General features: G+C 40.9%; 1 protein-coding gene across 8 annotated transcripts in view; it reads left to right on the forward strand.

Moving 5' to 3' along the window:
- PCSK5 (proprotein convertase subtilisin/kexin type 5) overlaps positions 1–18,824 on the forward strand; it is a 465,695-nt gene that overhangs the window by 252,254 nt on the left and 194,617 nt on the right. For all 8 annotated transcript variants that reach the window (XR_010148685.1, XR_010148686.1, XM_016960969.4 and 5 more), the window contains exons 11-12: positions 11,005–11,122; positions 12,942–13,130. Coding sequence is in view for 6 of the 8 variants with exons in the window: in XM_016960969.4 (XP_016816458.3) it covers positions 11,005–11,122; positions 12,942–13,130 (307 nt within the window). In the remaining 2 variants the exon portion in view is untranslated. The remainder of the gene's footprint in view (positions 1–11,004; positions 11,123–12,941; positions 13,131–18,824) is intronic.

Raw genomic sequence — 18,824 nt, forward strand, 5'->3', positions numbered from 1 at the left:
ATACATCTTCTGGGAAATAAATAGATCCAGACTCTTTTTTTTTTTTCTTAGAATCTCAATTCAGTCTCTTTACACATGCTCACATCTTGCTAGCCTTTGGCATTTCAAAGCAATTAAACTTCTATCACATGTCCTAGTAATGGCTTCAACAGGCTTCATTTTATGGTGTTATACCAGAAGACACAGTTCCCCCTGAAATTTCCAAAGTCATCCTTGAAAGAGCCAAAAAGAAAGCTATTGTGATCACTGCTGGATGTTAACAAATGGGAAGTTGCTCTTTGATACTCAATGTCATTCTTCCATCTATAAGTGCCTGGTTAGCTCTAATAAAAAAAAAATAGCCAAAGCGTGAATATAAAATAAAGTATCTTTTCCATATTAATATCTTCACACTCACAGAAAATCCCTGATAGAAATGACTGAAGAAGGTCATTTCTCAGCAAGAATATGGGAAAGTGTTAGGGACCAGATGTTAAACTTTCCTTCCAAGTCCAACATATAAATAAATATATATATACGTATATATATATATTGCACATGACGTTTTAATGAGTTCTGAAGTTTTGAAGATGAGAGCAGTACTTTGTGTGGTTGACTTGGAAAAGATAAGTTATGTAGATGATTTCCTCATATGTTTTCCCCCTTTATTACCTTGCAGGATTATTCTGAGGATTATGATTGATTTGAGTACCTTAGTGGAAAGAAATACTGTATGTCTTGTAGACCACAGTAATCAATGGATAAATATATAGTAGAAAGAAATTCTGAAGACTTGAGCTTGAGTTTCTATGACTTTGCACAAGTTCTTTTCATGTTGATGAGACCTAGTTTCTTCAGCTAGAAAATGTGAATAATACCATCTTGCTAATAAGATCATTGTGAAGATTTTATTAGCTACTGTGTAATAAAATACATATGTAAGATATGAATTTTGCCTCCCCTATAAAATTTCCCCTCAGCCTCTCATTTTGAGAAGCATGCTCAATGCATTAAATGTGCTTCAGTTGTAGGGGCAGTAGGATTCAGAAACAGACAAGTCAGTGCATTTTCTATTTTCACCTTTGTACACTGAGCATGATTTTTCATCTCAACTCAGTCAAACCCTGATTCTTTCCTAACAGTGCCATATGTACTTAACGCCTTAAGTAATGTGCATTCAAAGAAGGAAGTATCTAGACCAATCTGTCCCTGAAGTGTGAGTGATAATGCAAGTCTAGGTTAATTAAGGGAACTTTTATCTTCTCAAAATGTTTCTGTAAGAGAAGCAGAAATATTTGGGATAACCATATAAAAAGATACTGACATCATATACTGTGCAGTCAACTCTCATTTCTTTTGCTCCTGGCATGAGGGAAGGGGTATTTGAGAATCATGCCTATAGAGTCTCAGGACCTATGCTGGAGATGTTAGCCTAATTAATCAGACTTTGCCAGGAGATGCCATCCCTAATAACCTAAGTGTTCTCAAAGTGTGGTCCCCGGACCAACAATATACCAGCATCACCTGAAAGCATGTTAGAAATTCACATTCTGGGCCTTACCTCAAAACTCCTGAATCACTGGGACTGAGAAATGTGTGCTTTAACAAGTCCTGGGTGATTCCGATACACATGCAAGTTTGAGGACTACTGTCCCAAGTCGCCCACCATATGTAATGAATTACCTTCTCTCCTGTGCATCTGGAAGTGCCATCCTTAGAAGAATAAAGTGCCATCCCTAGAAGAAACAAAAAAATGATCTCTCAAATTGTGTTTTTCCTGCTGTTTCAATAAGGAAGTTGTGAAAGGTTTTCCCCAAACATCTCTTGTCAGTTGCTGAGCCATTTGCTCCCAGCCACATCTATTCTTTTTTCTGTCAATTGGACCATGACCCTATGTTTTCAAACTTTGTATCACTCTTAAAGGGGGAGAAAAGAAAAAGAAAACCTTTTCCATTCTGCTGCCTTTGTTCCATCCCTCCTCTCACAACTAAAAATTCCCAGCAAGTAGTCTGAATTAGCTGCATCCATTTCCTTAGTTCATTCAGTCCTTCTGTAATTCTTTGCAATCTTGTTTCTACTTTTATTGTTTCTACTTCCACCTTTGAAGGGAAATTATTCTACAACTTTGACCCATCTCCTGCTTGCCAAATCGGAAGACCTATTGTCTTCCTCTAGGATTCATGCTCTAGATCAACCCAGTCTAGATCTCTCTTTGTTTTTAATGATGCAAAGATATAGCCCTGGTTCTTTGGCTCTTTACTTATTCTTTTCTCCCTTTCTTTAACCTTAGCCATTCCCTGAGGTCTGTTGCTTAGAGAGGGAGAGAGGGAAGGAGGGAGTTTCTCTCTCCCTCTCTCTTTTCCTCTCCCATCCTCTTAATGCCACTGCTTTTCTTTCACATATCTGCCTTCTTTTCAGTTGCAAGTATCATGTCTTCACCAAGGATTTTCAATTCTACGTCCTCAACATTGACTTCATCCACTACCAATCTAGAATCTCTGCACAAGGCCCTCTCTATGTCATTTACAGCTAAGAACTTCTAAAACAGAAGCCGTCAGTCATCTTTCACAAAACAACTTCTCCCCAAAGCTGGCCTCTGTTGACAGGGGATACCCTTCTGTCCATCACCCTGTTCCTGACTCCTTGGTCACCTCCAGTTTTAATTGCAAAACTCCATTGCGTCTTCCTTACCTGATCTCTCATTTCTTTCACCGTTTCCATAACCTGGTTTATGATCTCACATGCCTGCACCATTGCAATAGGTTCCCTGCCTTAGTCCTTCTGCCTCTGATATCCCGTATAACAAATCCCAGGTTAATCTTTCCAGAATATCAGTTCAATTATGTCATTTCCTTGATCGTTGGCACTCATTGCCTCCAGAGTAAATCCAGGACCACACAGCTTCCTTGAAAATGTCACCATTCCAAATATTCTGGTCTCATTACCTTCTCTCCATGAATCCAAATCTTACTGAAGGATTTAAGAGCCATCTCAAGTCTTATTTCTTCTAAAAGAACATCCAGTTCTCAGTAATGGCTTACTTTTCATAAATTTTACAGAAATTTCCCTACTGACATCCATTAAGCTTGAAAATCATTTGAGTTTTATGAAAATAAAAGGGAATGCTCCTGAGAAGCCTACATAGTGGCAGAAACTGAGAAGGATATATGGTAGCTTTCTTCCCAGTGAAATAGTGACATTCCCAGTGACAAGGAATAATTTTTCTTTGTTTGCCATCATCACCTCCAACAGTGGGTGAAGAAGGCTCCTTGTGAGGTGAGCTGATGGATGTGTAGCTGGATGAAATAACCAAATCTTTGTAATTACTATTAACCACTGAGTAAACAGGCACTCACTTGAAATAAATGTCAACTAAATTCTCTATTCCCTTATCTTAGGAGAACTTAAGGGAAAAGCAAAGCAAAACTAAAGGAAAATTAAATAAAGAATTATCTAAAAGTAATATGTAAATAATCCACAAATAGGAATTTTGGCTGCCGGCTAACCGAAATCCCATTTCATTCATTGTTTGCTCAAGTTTTACATCAAGAAGATCTAGGCTGGGGAACTGACATATGGTCAATCTAATCTTCAACTAGCCTTTACCCAAAGGGCCTTGTAGTACATTTTTTATCTTGTTCTCATCTTTGTCCAGACAGTCATTCCTAAAAACAAGCAAAAATGGGATCTGGATATGATGTGGGTTACATGGCTGGGTCTCCCCAAACTGGTATAGTAGTTTTCCTACTCCTGTTCAGGAAATACCCATCAATTACCTTAAGCAAATTACTTGCCTATTGTAACCATGCTGGGAGCAAATAAATGAAGACTGGTCAGAAGAAAATAAGAAAATAATCTGACACTTTTTTCTTTTCTTAAAATGGATACAGGCCCTTGACAGAAAGCAGACATATCTCCTTCTTGTTTTAACTCTGCAAATGAAACAAATAGTAATAAATATGTTTCTATATGTTCATATAGAATATAATAAATTGTGTGTGTATATATAAACATTGTATTCCTATATGTGTATAATGAAGTACATCGTGCGTGGAGAAGAGGAGTTCAGCAGTATTTTCCTGAACTCCATTTCCTTAGTCTGTACTAAAGAGCCTGTCTGACTATGTACAGCTGCTGACCAAACCCATCCCCAAGAGTAGCTTTGAAGTGCAGGCCCAGGAGACAGTATCTGGAAACTTTCCATGTGCAAGTTCTCAGTAGCACTGGTGACGGCTGGCATGTTTGGATCTGGCTGGAGTTGTTATGAGAGCCTGAGATTTTAGGAAGAGCAAAGGAAAAATAAAAACAAACCAGGCAGCCGGGCTCAGTGGCTCACACCTGTAATCCCAAAAGTTTGGGAGGCTGAGATGGGCGGATCACCTGAGGTCAGGAGTTCGAGACCAGCCTGGCCAACATGGTGAAACCCCATCTCTACTAAAAATACAAAATTAGCCAGGCGTGGTGGCACATGCCTGTAATCCCAGCTACTGGGGAGGCTGAGGCAAGAGAATTGCTTGAACCTGGGAGGCAGAGGTTGCAGTGAGCCGAGATCACACCATTGCACTCCAGCCTGGGCAACAAGAGTGAAACTCCGTCTCTAAATAAATAAATAATAAATAAATAGCAGGCAGCAGAACACAGGTGCCAGCTGCTACGTTTTACTACCCCAAGGGAGTCTGCATTTTTGCACTGAGCAGCAGAAGAAAACATTGCAACTATAGTTCTGAATCTCTCTCTAAGAAGCTCATGCTCCTTTCACACTGAAATATAAGAGTACGCGAAGAAGAGATAGCGGAGGAAGGGAATAAGACAGAGGAAGAAGTAAGTGTTTCTGGGAGCGTTCTGGCTTTCCACTATCAGATATTTAGGTGTGAAACTGCCGACATGAGACTGAAAAGTATCACTTCCCACTTTTTCTTTCTTCCGTAGGAAGTTTCATTTTGTTTTCATATTTAGTTGTTTCTTTTTACATTTAAAAAGAAAAAAAAACCATACTTAGGTGTTTACATTATGCATGTGGGACGTGGCAACTTGGGAAAGCGTCCCAGGTCCTCTCAGTTTCATGCTCTCCTCCTGTCCTGCACATTTGGCCTGGTTTGATTAGTAGGTGAGGGAGGCACAGGGTCCCTGGTGGGAGCAGTTATTTCAGAGCAGGTGGTTCAGCACATTGAGGATCAAAGAATCCAAAGGTGCTAGGACTGCAACAGCTGCAGGCAGCTCTTTGATCTCTGGTTCAGAATTTCTACCCAGCCCACAGATCAAGCAGCCCTCCTCAAGACGGGAATTTGGGTAACTACCTTTTATTCTGGTGGTTTACTTATAGGTAGATGAGAATAGCAACAACTTGATTGATGGCAGCTGACACCCAGCAATCATGGTTGTCTTTGAGTTCTCCTGCAGTCTGGTCTCACCCTCTATTCCCTGCACACTTACCACTCTCCCCTTCCCCTGCTGAGCATTCACCCGACTGCAGGAATGCTGGTTTCCTCGGTGCCTCAACGAACCACAGAAAGACTTAATTATCTAACCAGGATGCCCAGTCCTGACCCCTGCGATGTGCTACCTTCGTCCTCCACCTAACTAAATCCTACACATGCATGAAAGCACAATCCAAATATGGATCACTTTCCCCTCAGGTTACCTTATGTTACTGCAGATCTTGGCTCACATGGATTGAGTACTTACTATACACCTGGTTGCTTGATAGCCCTTGTATTTGACTGATTTCTTACTCTTTGGATGTCCTTTTATACTTACAGTAATTACGCAGTTTGGTGCTTTTAATTGTTTCTCAAATTATAAAGTTATTCTTGTCTCACCTCCTACTTGAGCGAGAACACAAATTATTTTCTGTTGCATTTGGATCTCACTGTTGAGTATGGTGTTGAATACAGAGTAGGTGCTTTACAACCTGAGTGATATAATAATTAATTGGCTCAATTATTAGCTTATATTGGTGAAGTATATTGAAACTGATGCTTTTGAATAATCAAATAATTGAATCTAATTTATCGGCCACGTTTCGTATTTTGATGGTTATGTGCATCCGAACAAATAGAAATATAGGTGCAGGATGCCTGACTGCCCTCTAGGAACTAGATTATTGATATTAACAGTTGGGAGAGTACACTCTCTCCATAGTACTGTCACATTCCGATTTCAGTTGCACGTACAGTGACCAGTCTCCTGGTTTGCCCAGGAATGAGGGAATTCCCAGGGCACAAGCATTTCAATGCTAACATCAGACAGTCCTGAGCAAATCTGGACATTTACTCTCCCTGGTCATAAGGAATAGGAGATATTTTAGCTGGGCTTTTACATTAAATACTCAGTAATGGATAGTTGTTACTAAGTTGCATTTTTTCCGGTATAGGCAAAATTTAAAGTTTCTCCTAGGCTCCTTGGAGAGAGTTTTTGTTGCTGCTTCTTTGCCTTATTTTATTTGTTTGCCCTATTTTATTTATTTGTTTGCGGGATGCTGCATAACACTGTGTTTTAGCAGAAAGGTCCTCTTTCACTTTAGGAAGCTCAAACTGTTTTTAACCAGTCAATTCTTTATAGAGTGATTTACTAATAATCGTGTTAGTGTCATCATGAAATATCCATTCAGTGTAATTTTTAAAAAATGTTAAATAGCTGGCTCCAGTAAGGACAGTCCACTAAAAGAGATGAACATATACCCAATTTTCCTGCTTACAGCTTCTTATGCCCAGAAACTTCTATTTTTTTTCCTGCTGAGCTTTCTAGCTTATCTTTAGAATAGAGTCTTTTAGGCCTCTTAGCTAAAGCTGTTACGTATATTAACTGAATCTGCTTTCAAACTGTGCAATTACCTACTTGTGTGCCTAACAATTATCTTCTCTCGGCACTTCCGGTCTCATCAGAAAATAAGAATATACCTGCCAGAGAATATTAACTGTTTTCCTGTGTTCTCTTGTCCATCTGACTATTCCAAGCAGGGAAGCCTTTGGATAGCTTTGAATAAAAACTAGCTGTACTTCTGGTGCAAGATGAAACGGCTTTCCTGAGCTTATGTGCATAAATGAGCCTATTTGTGAGACCTCAGCTGGTATCTTATACCTATCAAAATGTAAGCAGCCCTGAACTCTAAAGGAACAGATATAACGGTAGGCAAGTTTTGCAAACCTCCTTTATTGAAACAGAGCTTGTCCTACCTCACTTCACTAAAAAATAAATTTACTTTCTGAAATGTACTCCAGTAACTCTGCTTCAAGATCTTTAATTATTCTATATACATAACTTGTTCCCTCAATATGTTTTTAATATTTGATTTTTGAATTTTAACTAAGATTAAAACTGAATTGAATGTTTCTGCCCCCACTCTTAGGAATGAAAAATTCTGTTTGAACTGGTCGGGATTCCTGTTCACACCAATGTTAATAGTGCTCTGATTTCATGGAATTTTGCATTTTACACAGTGCTTGCACAGAGTGGCTTCCACTTGATCATCATAAAATTATATTCAGGCTCAGCTTTTGCTCTGAACTGGGCGTGAGAAATGTGCGTAAATAAGATTACTTTCGTTATGGAATGGCCGTATCGTAACCAACTGTTTGCGTGGTATATTTGCTATAATTGTACATTGTAAAATGTGAATATTGGCTCTATCCTTGAATAAATTTCAAATGTTAAGGGTGACTTCACAGAAATCAGTAATAAAAAGAACAGGCCTCTTAATTTCCCCTTACAATTCCCTGGTAAACACTTTATGACACTTGGTGAATTAAATAACATTTCTCTTCTAGGTACCATTCATTCATTTCACAAATATTTATGAAAGCCCTGCTCCAAGCCAGGCATTTCACAGCCCCTGGAGAGAATCATATTCTGAACCCTTGGGAGCACCTCAGGGTAACAGTAGATGTGCAAGACAGACTTGACTCAAATGGTCACCAAAAACGTCAATGTTTCTCTCTTTACAGGTCATTTTGAGTAAGAAAATTGTATATAAAAAATTGTTAGTGCTTCCAAACTGCATAATGGCTCTTTCCCGTATTGACACCAGATTTTGAGGGAGTTCCTCTGTCCAACACATTTATTGTGCAATTTCCCTTATTGACTTAGTGACCTTCATTGATCTACTCAGCAACCAGTTTTCTTGTTCATTAATATTATATTAGTATGAAGTTTTTTTCGGTTGACCAGTCTGCAGTTTAACTGTAGCTAGTCAGCCTCTTTTCCGAGCATCTACTTTGAGTGTTTCATGAACAGACATTGTCTCTGGAGGGTAGAAATTGAATTGGAAAAGGAAACAAATTTATGGCCTTCATAAAGTCTCAAGGTGCTTTTCTACTTAAGTGGTTAACAGGCATGAAGTGTTTGCTGTATCTGATTGTTCATGTTAATTTATGTCCTCATGGTTGTTAGGTGGACAGTTATGGAGGAGGAGAGAGTGAAAACAGGAGCCAGAGCAGCTGAGTGCAAGCATGGGCGCTCAGGTGGGGCACATACCTGGTATTGCAGTGACAGCCCAAAGCCCTGGCCCTGTCCAAGTCCCCACCTCCCTTCTCCACGCCCCCAACATGCCAATCGAATCTTTCATCTTATTTCCCTAAACTGAAATAAAATGATGAGTTGTGCTAGTTTAAAACCACTTGACACTAGCATGGGGGATATTTAAGGACTGATCGGAGGTAGAGCTCCTGACATAACATCTTTGGTAAAAATTTCAATTTCCCCAGGGTAGGGGAAAAATACCATCAACTGTCCATGATGACCTGGTATATAGGCTATGGTTAAATGATGAGTAAGAACATAATGATTCTCATGAACTTTTACAAAAGATCTCCACAGTTTAGTTCCTTAAGCCCAAATTTGACATTTCTTCTGTATCATGTGAGTACCTCTGTCCCTTTTTAATTACCCCTCATGATGTTACGGAACTAAAACTAAATATTCAGAATTGTTCATAAAACTTATCAACTTGTGATAAGATTTTTGATAATTTTCATTTTGTTTATTTTCTGGATAAGATGTTTTAAAATGAATATGCTTACTTTTTAATTTAAAAAAATAATAAAAATTGCAGAAGTACCTGCATAAAACTCCCACATATATCCGTGCCATAGCAAAGTAGGTTTACTTTTTTTATTTAATATGTCCTATCTGGCTAAGTGCCTGATATTAAAGTAAGGAGACCTTACATTCATATGTTTCTTTACACAGATTTTCTCACATAGAGCTCAGTGAACTTAATAATGTAGATGAGATAGATCATAACATCCCCAAACAAGGAAATTGTGTATTATTTTCTGGTTTGCTAAGAATTATGTGATTAGCAAATCGCATAATTAAGGCAGTATTTTTTCAACCTAGCACAGTGTTCGTTTTTATATACTATAGTTTATTTGTCCTCTATGTGCATCAAGTTCTGTTAACATAGAACATATAAAGAAACAAGACCCAGTTGCTGTCATCAAGCAGTTTATAATGCAGCTGGAGTAAAAAGACATATGCTCACAGAGAGAGTTAATTGGCAATGCAATTGATGGCACAGATAAAAGTACAGTGCCTGATAACAGTGTGTGGTACATCAAAGGCATTCAAGAAATGATGGATGGATGGAGGGATGGATGATGAATGGATGAATGGATGGATGGATGGACAGAAGGGCGGATGGATGGACAGAAGGGCAGATGGATTGACAAATTAATTAGTTACCAGAGTAGAAAGGAGAAAAGTTCACTGGTCACAGATAGTCAAATTTCAGTAAATGTCTTTTGACTATTTCATTGGTCAGAGAGTACTTCAAGAAGGAAAAGATAGACTAGCCAGGTCTTCAGGAACTTATAAGAGTAGGGCTTAACTCTGCAGAGAGAAAGAAAGAGGGGTTGTCAGGCCAAGTTCTCAGCCTGGACAAAGGCAGTGGGGCAGAAAGAGCAGCCTCTGACTGGGGTCTCTAAGAGGGGCCTTCCTAAAGCAAAGGTTTGGTGATGAGGTTGTTTTGCAAGTAGAATGGAACTACATCTGAGCACATCGCGACAATCAAGCTGATATATTTAAGTAATCCATAAGCATGGGCAGCTACGTAAATGTTTGCATAAAGTCATTCATGTGATGATAATAAAAAATGTTTTAGACAAAAACTGGAAATATGACATAGTGTTGAATATAAAGTTATAAGAGACAGTTCAATAAGAAGTGGAGATTTTAAGTACCAACTGGAATTTTAAAGTATTTTTAGAAAGATCTGCACATGTATATATTACTGTATCAGTCAAGTATGCCTATATCTAATTGAAGTTTCTGAGACAGTTATGTCAAATTCAGCTTTAGATCAATAGGTATGCTAACTGAGAACCAAAAGAATCAAAGACCTGAAGCTGGCATAAAAGTCTAGAGGCCTCCAAATATTTCCTGGATAAAGTTTAGTAAATTTTGTATATGCTAGAAGAAAGGTAATAATTCATGTCTTCTAAGGTAGTCAACCTAATTACTAGATATGTCAGAACGTTAGTATCTCTTGTATGTAAGTTCTTCTTGCACTATGAGAAGTCATATACATTGTTACTTCTCTTTAAACCTATTAATTATTTTATCTTATGAAAGCAGTGATGTCATCACTTAAATGCAAGTGATTAAACAGTGGGGCCCTGGAGAAAAACTACGTGCATTAAAATCTAGTTCGACCAGTGACTTGCTAGTCAATCTTGGCCAAGTTTTTCTGTTCTTCAGCTTTCTCATTAATGAATGATGATATAATAATGGCACTAACATCTGAAGATTGTTGGGAGAACTAAATGTAAAACTGTAGACTAGTGCCTGGCATGGAGTAACAATTCATAAATGATAGGCATATTACTGGTAGTGATAGTCAATGAAAACTGTACATATGTCTTATTTTCTTGACATGACTATGTATTTGTTTTGCTGGATTTATTTCTCAAATCATTGCTGGAAAGATAGCTAGGATCCCATAGGGTGGTGTCTGGGGTCTCTACTGAGTGACGTTATAATTTGACCTATGTAGCTTAGTGAAGCTGACCAGTCTCTCGCTTTCCACAGTGAGCCATCTTTATGGATTTGGACTGATGGACGCAGAAGCCATGGTGATGGAGGCAGAGAAGTGGACCACCGTTCCCCGGCAGCACGTGTGTGTGGAGAGCACAGACCGACAAATCAAGTAATGCTTGCTGCCGGCAAACAGCATGACAATGCCCCAAAATAGAGCAAGCCAGTCAATTGCTCAAGACAGCCTCTTGTTGCACACAGAAGCTAAAAGCTTCTGTAGTTTCTCTCTAATGTGACTATGAAATGGTAATAGAACGGCTAGGATTCTGAGCGGTTAAATTCATACTAGTATAGCCCAAGAATCCTTCAAAGAAAAGCATCTTTAAAAAAGGGATTGGGGGATATGCTTACCCCTGGGCTCTTGAAAGTTTTCTACTGTCGATATTTCTATTTGATGGTGCAAGTATTCTCCAGAAGTCAGTGTACTTTTAAAAACTGTAACAAGTCTATACTGCGTAGTTATCCAAAGAGTGGTACAAAATGTACGGTAAATGAGATTGCAGTTTACTCACAGCTTTCAGGGCCTATTCCCCAGTTTTAGTGGCACAAACTTGGAGGCTGTGTTGACAGGGTTTGCCAACAGGATTCTATCTTAGTAGGATTATTAGTGTTTTGCTCTTGGCTTTCTGTTCAGAGACTTTTCTCTCTGAAAAATATTTTTGAACTTTGGTTGATGATGAAACTAGAGACATTGTCATTCTTGAGAAAATTTGTTTGGAAGCAGAAGTAAATCAACTAAAGTTGTTTGAGTTTATTTTCATTCTACTCTTGTGGCAAAGAATGAGAGAGAAAAAACAACAGGGTGGAAAGTTAACCAGTGTTTATTGAGCACTTACTATGGGCCATGCCAAGGGCTAGACACTTCATGTATGTTTTCCTCTTAAAGCTGTGTAACAACTTGGGTATTATTCTCATTTGAAAAATGTGGAAATGGAATCAAAGAAATTATTTGTTTATTCATTCACAAACTCATTCACTAAGTAACTATTTTTCTCGCACTTACTGAATATCAAGCACTGAGCAAAACATTAGGAATAAAAAGGAGAATAAGTAATACTTCCTACCCTTGTGGAGGTTACAGTCTATTGGAGGTATCACACCAAAAAAAAATAAGTATATAATTACAAATTCTAATAAACGAATGTTGGAAATTTAAAAAATGTAAAAAATAAGAGATAGGGGACATATTTTCACCTGTGGCTCGATGAAGGTCTCAGGGAGGGGAAATTTAAGCTTTGACCTTGAAGGAAGAAGCGTTAGCCATAGGGACATCAGCAACAACAACAAAAGTACTTCAGGCAGAGTAGTGTGTGCAAAGTCCCCAAGGGGGGAAACTTGAATTATCCCAGAGGTTGAACCTGATGCCATTGTGGCTGCAGCCTAGTGTTCAAGGGGAACTGTGGCACAGGAGGAAGCTAGAGAGGAAGATGGGAACCTATAGACAAGAGGGAAGAATGTGCTGGTGGGTTACAGAGCAAGGGATGTGAACCCCCTTTATGCTAATCCCCCAAGCCTCCACTGTACCACAGTAAGTGGTTCTCACAGTGTATTCTATAGATCAGCTACGTCACTATCACCTGGGAACTTATTAGAAATGCAAATTCTTGAGAGCCATCCCAGACCTACTCAATCATACACTCTGGGGCCAGCAATCTGTGTTTTAACAAGCTGATATCAATGCATACTCAGTTTGAGACCTATTACCTTCATGAAGATGAAAGAACCTTGTTCCTTTTTCACCTCTCCCTTGCATCTTTCCCACTAACTGGTAATCCTTTCAGTGACCCAGTTATTTTGGTGATAGCACCGTTGTTTAGTATCCAGCTATCAGCTGCTTATCTTACATTGTATATTTATTCCATGCCTCCAGGTTCACTCACCTGAGCTCTGTGATGTCATTTGCTCAAACTCCCCATCTCTCTCTGTTACAGGACAATCCGCCCTAACAGTGCAGTGCGCTCCATCTACAAAGCTTCGGGCTGCTCGGATAACCCCAACCGCCATGTCAACTACCTGGAGCACGTCGTTGTGCGCATCACCATCACCCACCCCAGGAGAGGAGACCTGGCCATCTACCTGACCTCGCCCTCTGGAACTAGGTCTCAGCTTTTGGCCAACAGGTACAGCAGTGGTCTCTGCCCACCAGTGTAGTAGTCACAGTGACACTCGGCTATTCCTTAGGTAGAAGGGAACGGCTGCTGCTTTCACCTAACCTGGGAACCAGCAGAGGGGGCGCTTAGATGTCAGGATCTCACTGCTCATAAGTAGAGAGTGTGAAGCTGCCTATAATCTGTAGATGTGGAAAAGTGGGGCATTTAATAGTTGGCTAAGAAAAGGATGCAGTAGAAAAATTGAAGGCCACTTGTTCTTGATCCTACAAAAGAATTGCAGAGCACTAACTCGTAAGGCCTCTGATATCCCCTCCCCCACCATTAAGTATCTGTTGTCATTTGTTACAGATTAACCGAATTCTCTTGCTTACTTTCAAAACTTAAAGGAAATTCTAATTTTTTAAAGCAGATGCTAACAGATTTTTTTCTGCACAGAGCCAGACAATAAATGTGTTGAGCTGTGTAAGCCAGGTCTTTATCCCAACTACTCAACTCTGCCATTCGAGTACAGAAGCCACCTAGACAATATAAATGAATACGCATGCCTGTGTGCCAAATCAAACTTCACTTACAGAGAGGCACAGGGTAGATTTGGCCTGAGGATTATGGTTTGCTGACCCCTGTTTTTAAGGTTGACTCTTCAGTCCTTTTTTTTTTTTTTTTTTTTTGAGAGACGGAGTCTCACTCTGTCTCCAGGCTGGAGTGCGGTGGTGTGATCTCGGCTCACTGCAGTCATCGCCTCCCAGGTTCAAGTGATTCCCCTGCCTCAGCCTCCTGAGTAGCTGTGAGTACAGCCGTGCCCCACCATGCCTGGCTAGTTTTTTGTATTTCAGTAGAGACGGGGTTTCACCATGTTGACCAGGATGGTCTCGATCTCCTGACCTCGTGATCCATCCGCCTCGGCCTCCCAAAGTGCTGGGATTACAGGCATGAGCCACCGCGCCCAGCTGACTCTTCAGTCTTTATTGCCCTAGAGGGTATTCAGTTTCGCTTGTTAGCCTCTCCTCCCTGCTTCCTCCAAAACACTTCCCCAGCATATAAGTAACTGTATTTTGTACAGGCCAAGATCCTGCTGAGAGAATGTGGCCAGAATATTCTATCACTCATTTTCTTTTGCTCCCTTGGCTTTTTGAGTGGTTGGGAGCATGGGAGAAAGTTGTCAGCAAGTGGGACCGGAGAGGGGAGATGTCAGCTTTTCTTGTGATCCTCGTTCTCATGGTGGTTCTAAATGACAAACCACAGCCCAAAGCCTAAAGCTTCTTTGATTTTTTTTTCTCTCAGAAGAACATTTAATGGGAGCAAAAACTTTCTTATCAGTGGCATATATAGTTCAAATGAAAGTCAACCTTTTAGACTTAGTCAACCAAGTAGACATAGCCACTTGTCCACACGCCAGGTGACCATGGCAGAGGTGATCTTTGTTAGAACACTAACAACAGGCCAGAGGTGTTGAGAGGCAAGAGGCCCATGAAAGTCTGCACGGCCAACAGTGAGACTGAACTTGCCAGTTGCTTTTAAAAATCCCTAACTTCATCTACTATAGGACAGTGAGAAAAGGAGAGAACAATAACTTTTCTGGCTTATAGCAACTAGGAGTACAGAATCTGAAATCTTTTTTTTTTTTTTTTCTTTTTTGAGATGGAGTCTTGCTCTGTTGCCCAGGCTGGAGTGCAGTGTTGGCACAATCTCGGCTCACTGCATCCTCCACCTCCTGGGTTCAAGCGATTCTCCTGCCTGAGCCTCTCCAGTAGTTGGGATTACAGGCACACGCCACCACAGCCAGCTAATGTTTGTATTTTTAGTAGAGACGGGGTTTCACCATGTTGGCCAGGCTGGTCTTGAACTCCCAACCTCAAGTGATCCTCTTGCCTTGGCCTCCCAAAGTGCTGGGATTACAGGCATGAGCCACTGCGCCCAGCCCGGAATCTGAAATCTTCATGTGCATTTTATTTCTGTGCTTAGACTTGCTGTGTTCTTTCAAATCTGACGTCTTCCATTAGTGTATGGGAAACCTGGGTTTAGTACTTTAAATGTGATGTGCAGCTTTGCCACAATAAGTGTATGCAGGTGCAAGGAACATAAGGATTCCTCAGCATAGGATCGCTGGGCACTTCCTCATGTCCTCCTCCCACTGCAGACAAAGAGCCCTCAGCAGGCCGCCTGCAGGGTAGTTGCAGGTACCTGCCTGAGGTTTCTTTCCAGCAAGCAAAACTTCAGATACACAATTACGTGATTAATGAAAGTCTCTCCAGCTGTGGTTACCGAAGCTAGGGAAGGCCTTTATTTCTTGCTTTTTTTTTCTTTTCTTTACTATTATTCATCTGGGTTTAACTTGAAAATGTATCCTGGTGAAATACTGTGAAGTGCAAAGGTTTGCTTCACATGTGTGGATCGTGTTCCCCCGAGCCCCCTTCCTTGTAGAGAAACAGTCCCTCCGCTGTTGCTGTTTGCTTGAAAAACTCAACCTCTTCAGCCTGTCTGGGCTCTTCCTGCATATTCCGCTATTTATTTTTGGCTTCCCCTGAAATGACGTCAGTGAGGAAACTTGTGAGCAGAGGAGCTATGGATTCCATCACAGGCATTTGGTGGATTGCAGTGTTGCTGGCTTCAGGCTCGCATGCATTCTTCAACAGCCGACATCTGCTTTGCTCTTTGCAAAGTGCTGAACACAAGAGTGCTGCGTGACTTGTGTCGGAGAAAAGAAACAGGCATTTCCGACGTGCGGTGACCGGCACTCCCGTAGCGCACCTCAGTCTCCCTCATCAAGACCACCTGGGAATAAAGTTTGCTCCCAGAATGTGTCTTCTTGGTCTGGAGCAGTTTCTTCAAATGTGGCTCTCGTTTATCCTCCATCTCAGTCCTGAAAATAAGTAGCCACTGAAGGGAGGTAGAGAGCCTGGAGATTGGAGGGGGCTGGAGACCCCAAGAGATGTAAAGGATATTGTGAATTCATTTGTCTACAAGCTCTGCAGAATTATTGCTCTGAGCAGCTGACCCTTTCCATGTGAAACAGCTGCACCCAGTCCCAAAACCATGAATGGCCACCTTCCAAGGCCTGGCTCCCCCGTTCCTGCTGTGCTTGACACTGGTAGCGTCCCTCCTACCGAGGCAGCTAAAGAAAGACAGTTTCTTTTGGCACTCTATCCATCTGGAGTATTCTGAAGCTTTCATTTCATTAGAGGAAACTTCTCCTCAAAACCTCTCAGTCTCTGACCTAGTGGCAAGGAGGCCTCATGCCCTCTCACCTTGGCCCCATTTCAAAGCACATTCCCAGAATGGAGAGCTGGGAACAAGGGCATAGAAAGAGGTGGAGAGGAGGTGAAGCAAAGGCCTGCTTTGGTCCTGGTGTCCTTCATGTTGGTATGCAAGGCAGTCCGTCTCCGTGGTGGGGAAAAAAAATGAAGAGGTCAGGTTTTAGAAGGAATTTGCCAGAGATGATTGGTAAGAGCAATAAATATTTCCCCTGCCAGACCCTTGTCTTTTTTTCAGAGAAGTCAAGATTTCTCAGGAGGACCATGTAAAGCAAAGAACAAAGATTTTTTTTTAAAATAAGAATTCTGAAAAGTTTAAAACAATGTTTCCCTAGCAGAGGTGGTTTGAGATGCAGATGTTGGCTTCTTGTGGCAGACTTTTCCTCATTTTATCTGTCCTACCCCTCTGGGGGTAGGGGTGATTCTTTTCATCCCGAATTAGAATTTCCAACACTGCACACTTAACTAGCCTGGCAGCCAACGTGGAAAACTCCCCAAGGCCTTTGAAGCAGCTCCTCTGCTCCATGGCTTACTCACAGCAGGCTGCGTGTTGGCTCCTGGGAGAAGGAACCAGAATCTGGAGGCTCACTTGGCATCACCTCTCCTTTGCAATGAAAAAACCAGAGACCAGACAATGAGGATGAAGCAGAGGGGGAGAGTCCAGAGGACAGTGCTCTCCTTTTCAGTATTGACAAAATATACGTCCTACCTGGGGACCTGAAACTATGGTCACTATTTATGGTTGGCTTTCCAGAAGTCCTCATTTACTTAGACATTTCAGTGAGGAATTTCTTCAGAATTGTTTATCTCCTCACCACAGGAATTCCTTGAAAGTCTGTTTTCTGAGAAGTGCTGAACACATTGATGTAGTCTGTGTGGGCCGTCTGGAGCCCCTCAGTGGCTCCCTGTCCTGGCTGACGGGCACTTGCCTGAACTCCTGTGAAGAACAGCTGTTGGAGGAGGAACAGTTTCCCCAAGCATCTGCAGGTGCTAAGCGCTGGAAGGCACTCAGCAGCATTCAGAACTCCAGTCCAGCTTGAGCTCTGTGCCCCATTAGCCCGGCGTGCATGCTCCCCTGGCAAGCCCCATGGATCATTCAGTGGGTGTGTGCCGTGGGTCAATGGAGAAGTCCTGGAATGGACTTTCCTTTGCTCTTCCCCTGCCCTCCCACCCTCTTGGTTCTCCCCTTGGCCTGTATACCCTGCCTAACAAAAAGGCAAATTGAATATTCACAGCAAGTGATTTACTTCCATAAAGAGCATGGAGGTCGAGTGTGTAGGGAGAAGCCAGGTGGGCTTGGGTCCTTTGAAAATGTTTTTAGATGAGAGCAACTTTAGATATAAGCCTATCTACTATGACACATTCAAAGTCTGCCTGTGTCAAAATTTTTCAAACAAAAGCTTATCCCAGCAGATTCTTTCTTCAGCTGCATCTGTTAGAATTATAAAAAGCTGTCTTTTTTTTTTTTTTTTTTTTTCTGAATCTCCCTTATTGAGTTTTAGATTTAGCTTAGATGTACTGGCCCTCTGTTCCAAATTTTGGCCTCGATTGAAAGGTGAAACTTTGCCTCCCTCTCTAAATTTGATTACAGATGAATATCTCTGCTTCTAATTATGGCCTTAAATGGAGAGAAGGTATACTTTCTAATCTGCAAAACCTATGGAGTCCTATAATTAAATATATTTAAAATGTAGTGTTTATGCTTCAGTCATTTCTGTCACTTCCCTACCCAAATGTTCAATGACAGACTATTGACATTTGTAAGGCATCATGGTATATAAATGCATCTGTGGGTTGCAGTAAAAATTACACTTTTGCAGTGAATGTTTTACATTCCAGTAACACCCAACCACGTGAACCTTCTTCCTTCATTCAAAAGAAGGTACAGCCTTTGGAGTTAGACAGAGCTGGGTTTTTCTTGACTTCACTGATATCTGTGTTTCAATTTAGAAAGCCTAGTTTTCTCATTTATAAAATAGATGTAATAGTATATACCTCACAGGGTTGGTTGGTACACGTATTAAGATCACATACAGTTACATACTTAGCACAGTGCCTAGCATAGTAAGCACTTAATAAGTGGTAACTCTTATTACACAGTGCTTCTCCAAGCACCTGGTACATGACTCTATCAAATGCAGTTGGCTGGGTCCCTCTCCCAAAAAGTCTAATTCTATCAGTCTGCGGTGAGGTCCAAGGATGTGCATTTCTAATAAGCTCCCAGGTGATCCTGAAGCTGCCTGTCCACAGACCACACTTTAAATAGCAAGGATTTAAAAGATCATCCAGCTTTTTCATACACATTCTTATTACTTTTGTGTCATCAAAAGACTTGGGAGCAGTATGCTGCTGGATGCTGTGCAAGGAAATTACAAAGGGGCTTATAATATAAAACAGATATTTCAATAAAAGCCATCTACTCTAAAATGAATTAAAGCTTGAGGAAGATTAA

Source organism: Pan troglodytes, chromosome 11 (genome assembly GCF_028858775.2).
Source record: "Pan troglodytes isolate AG18354 chromosome 11, NHGRI_mPanTro3-v2.0_pri, whole genome shotgun sequence".
NCBI lineage: Eukaryota > Metazoa > Chordata > Mammalia > Primates > Hominidae > Pan > Pan troglodytes.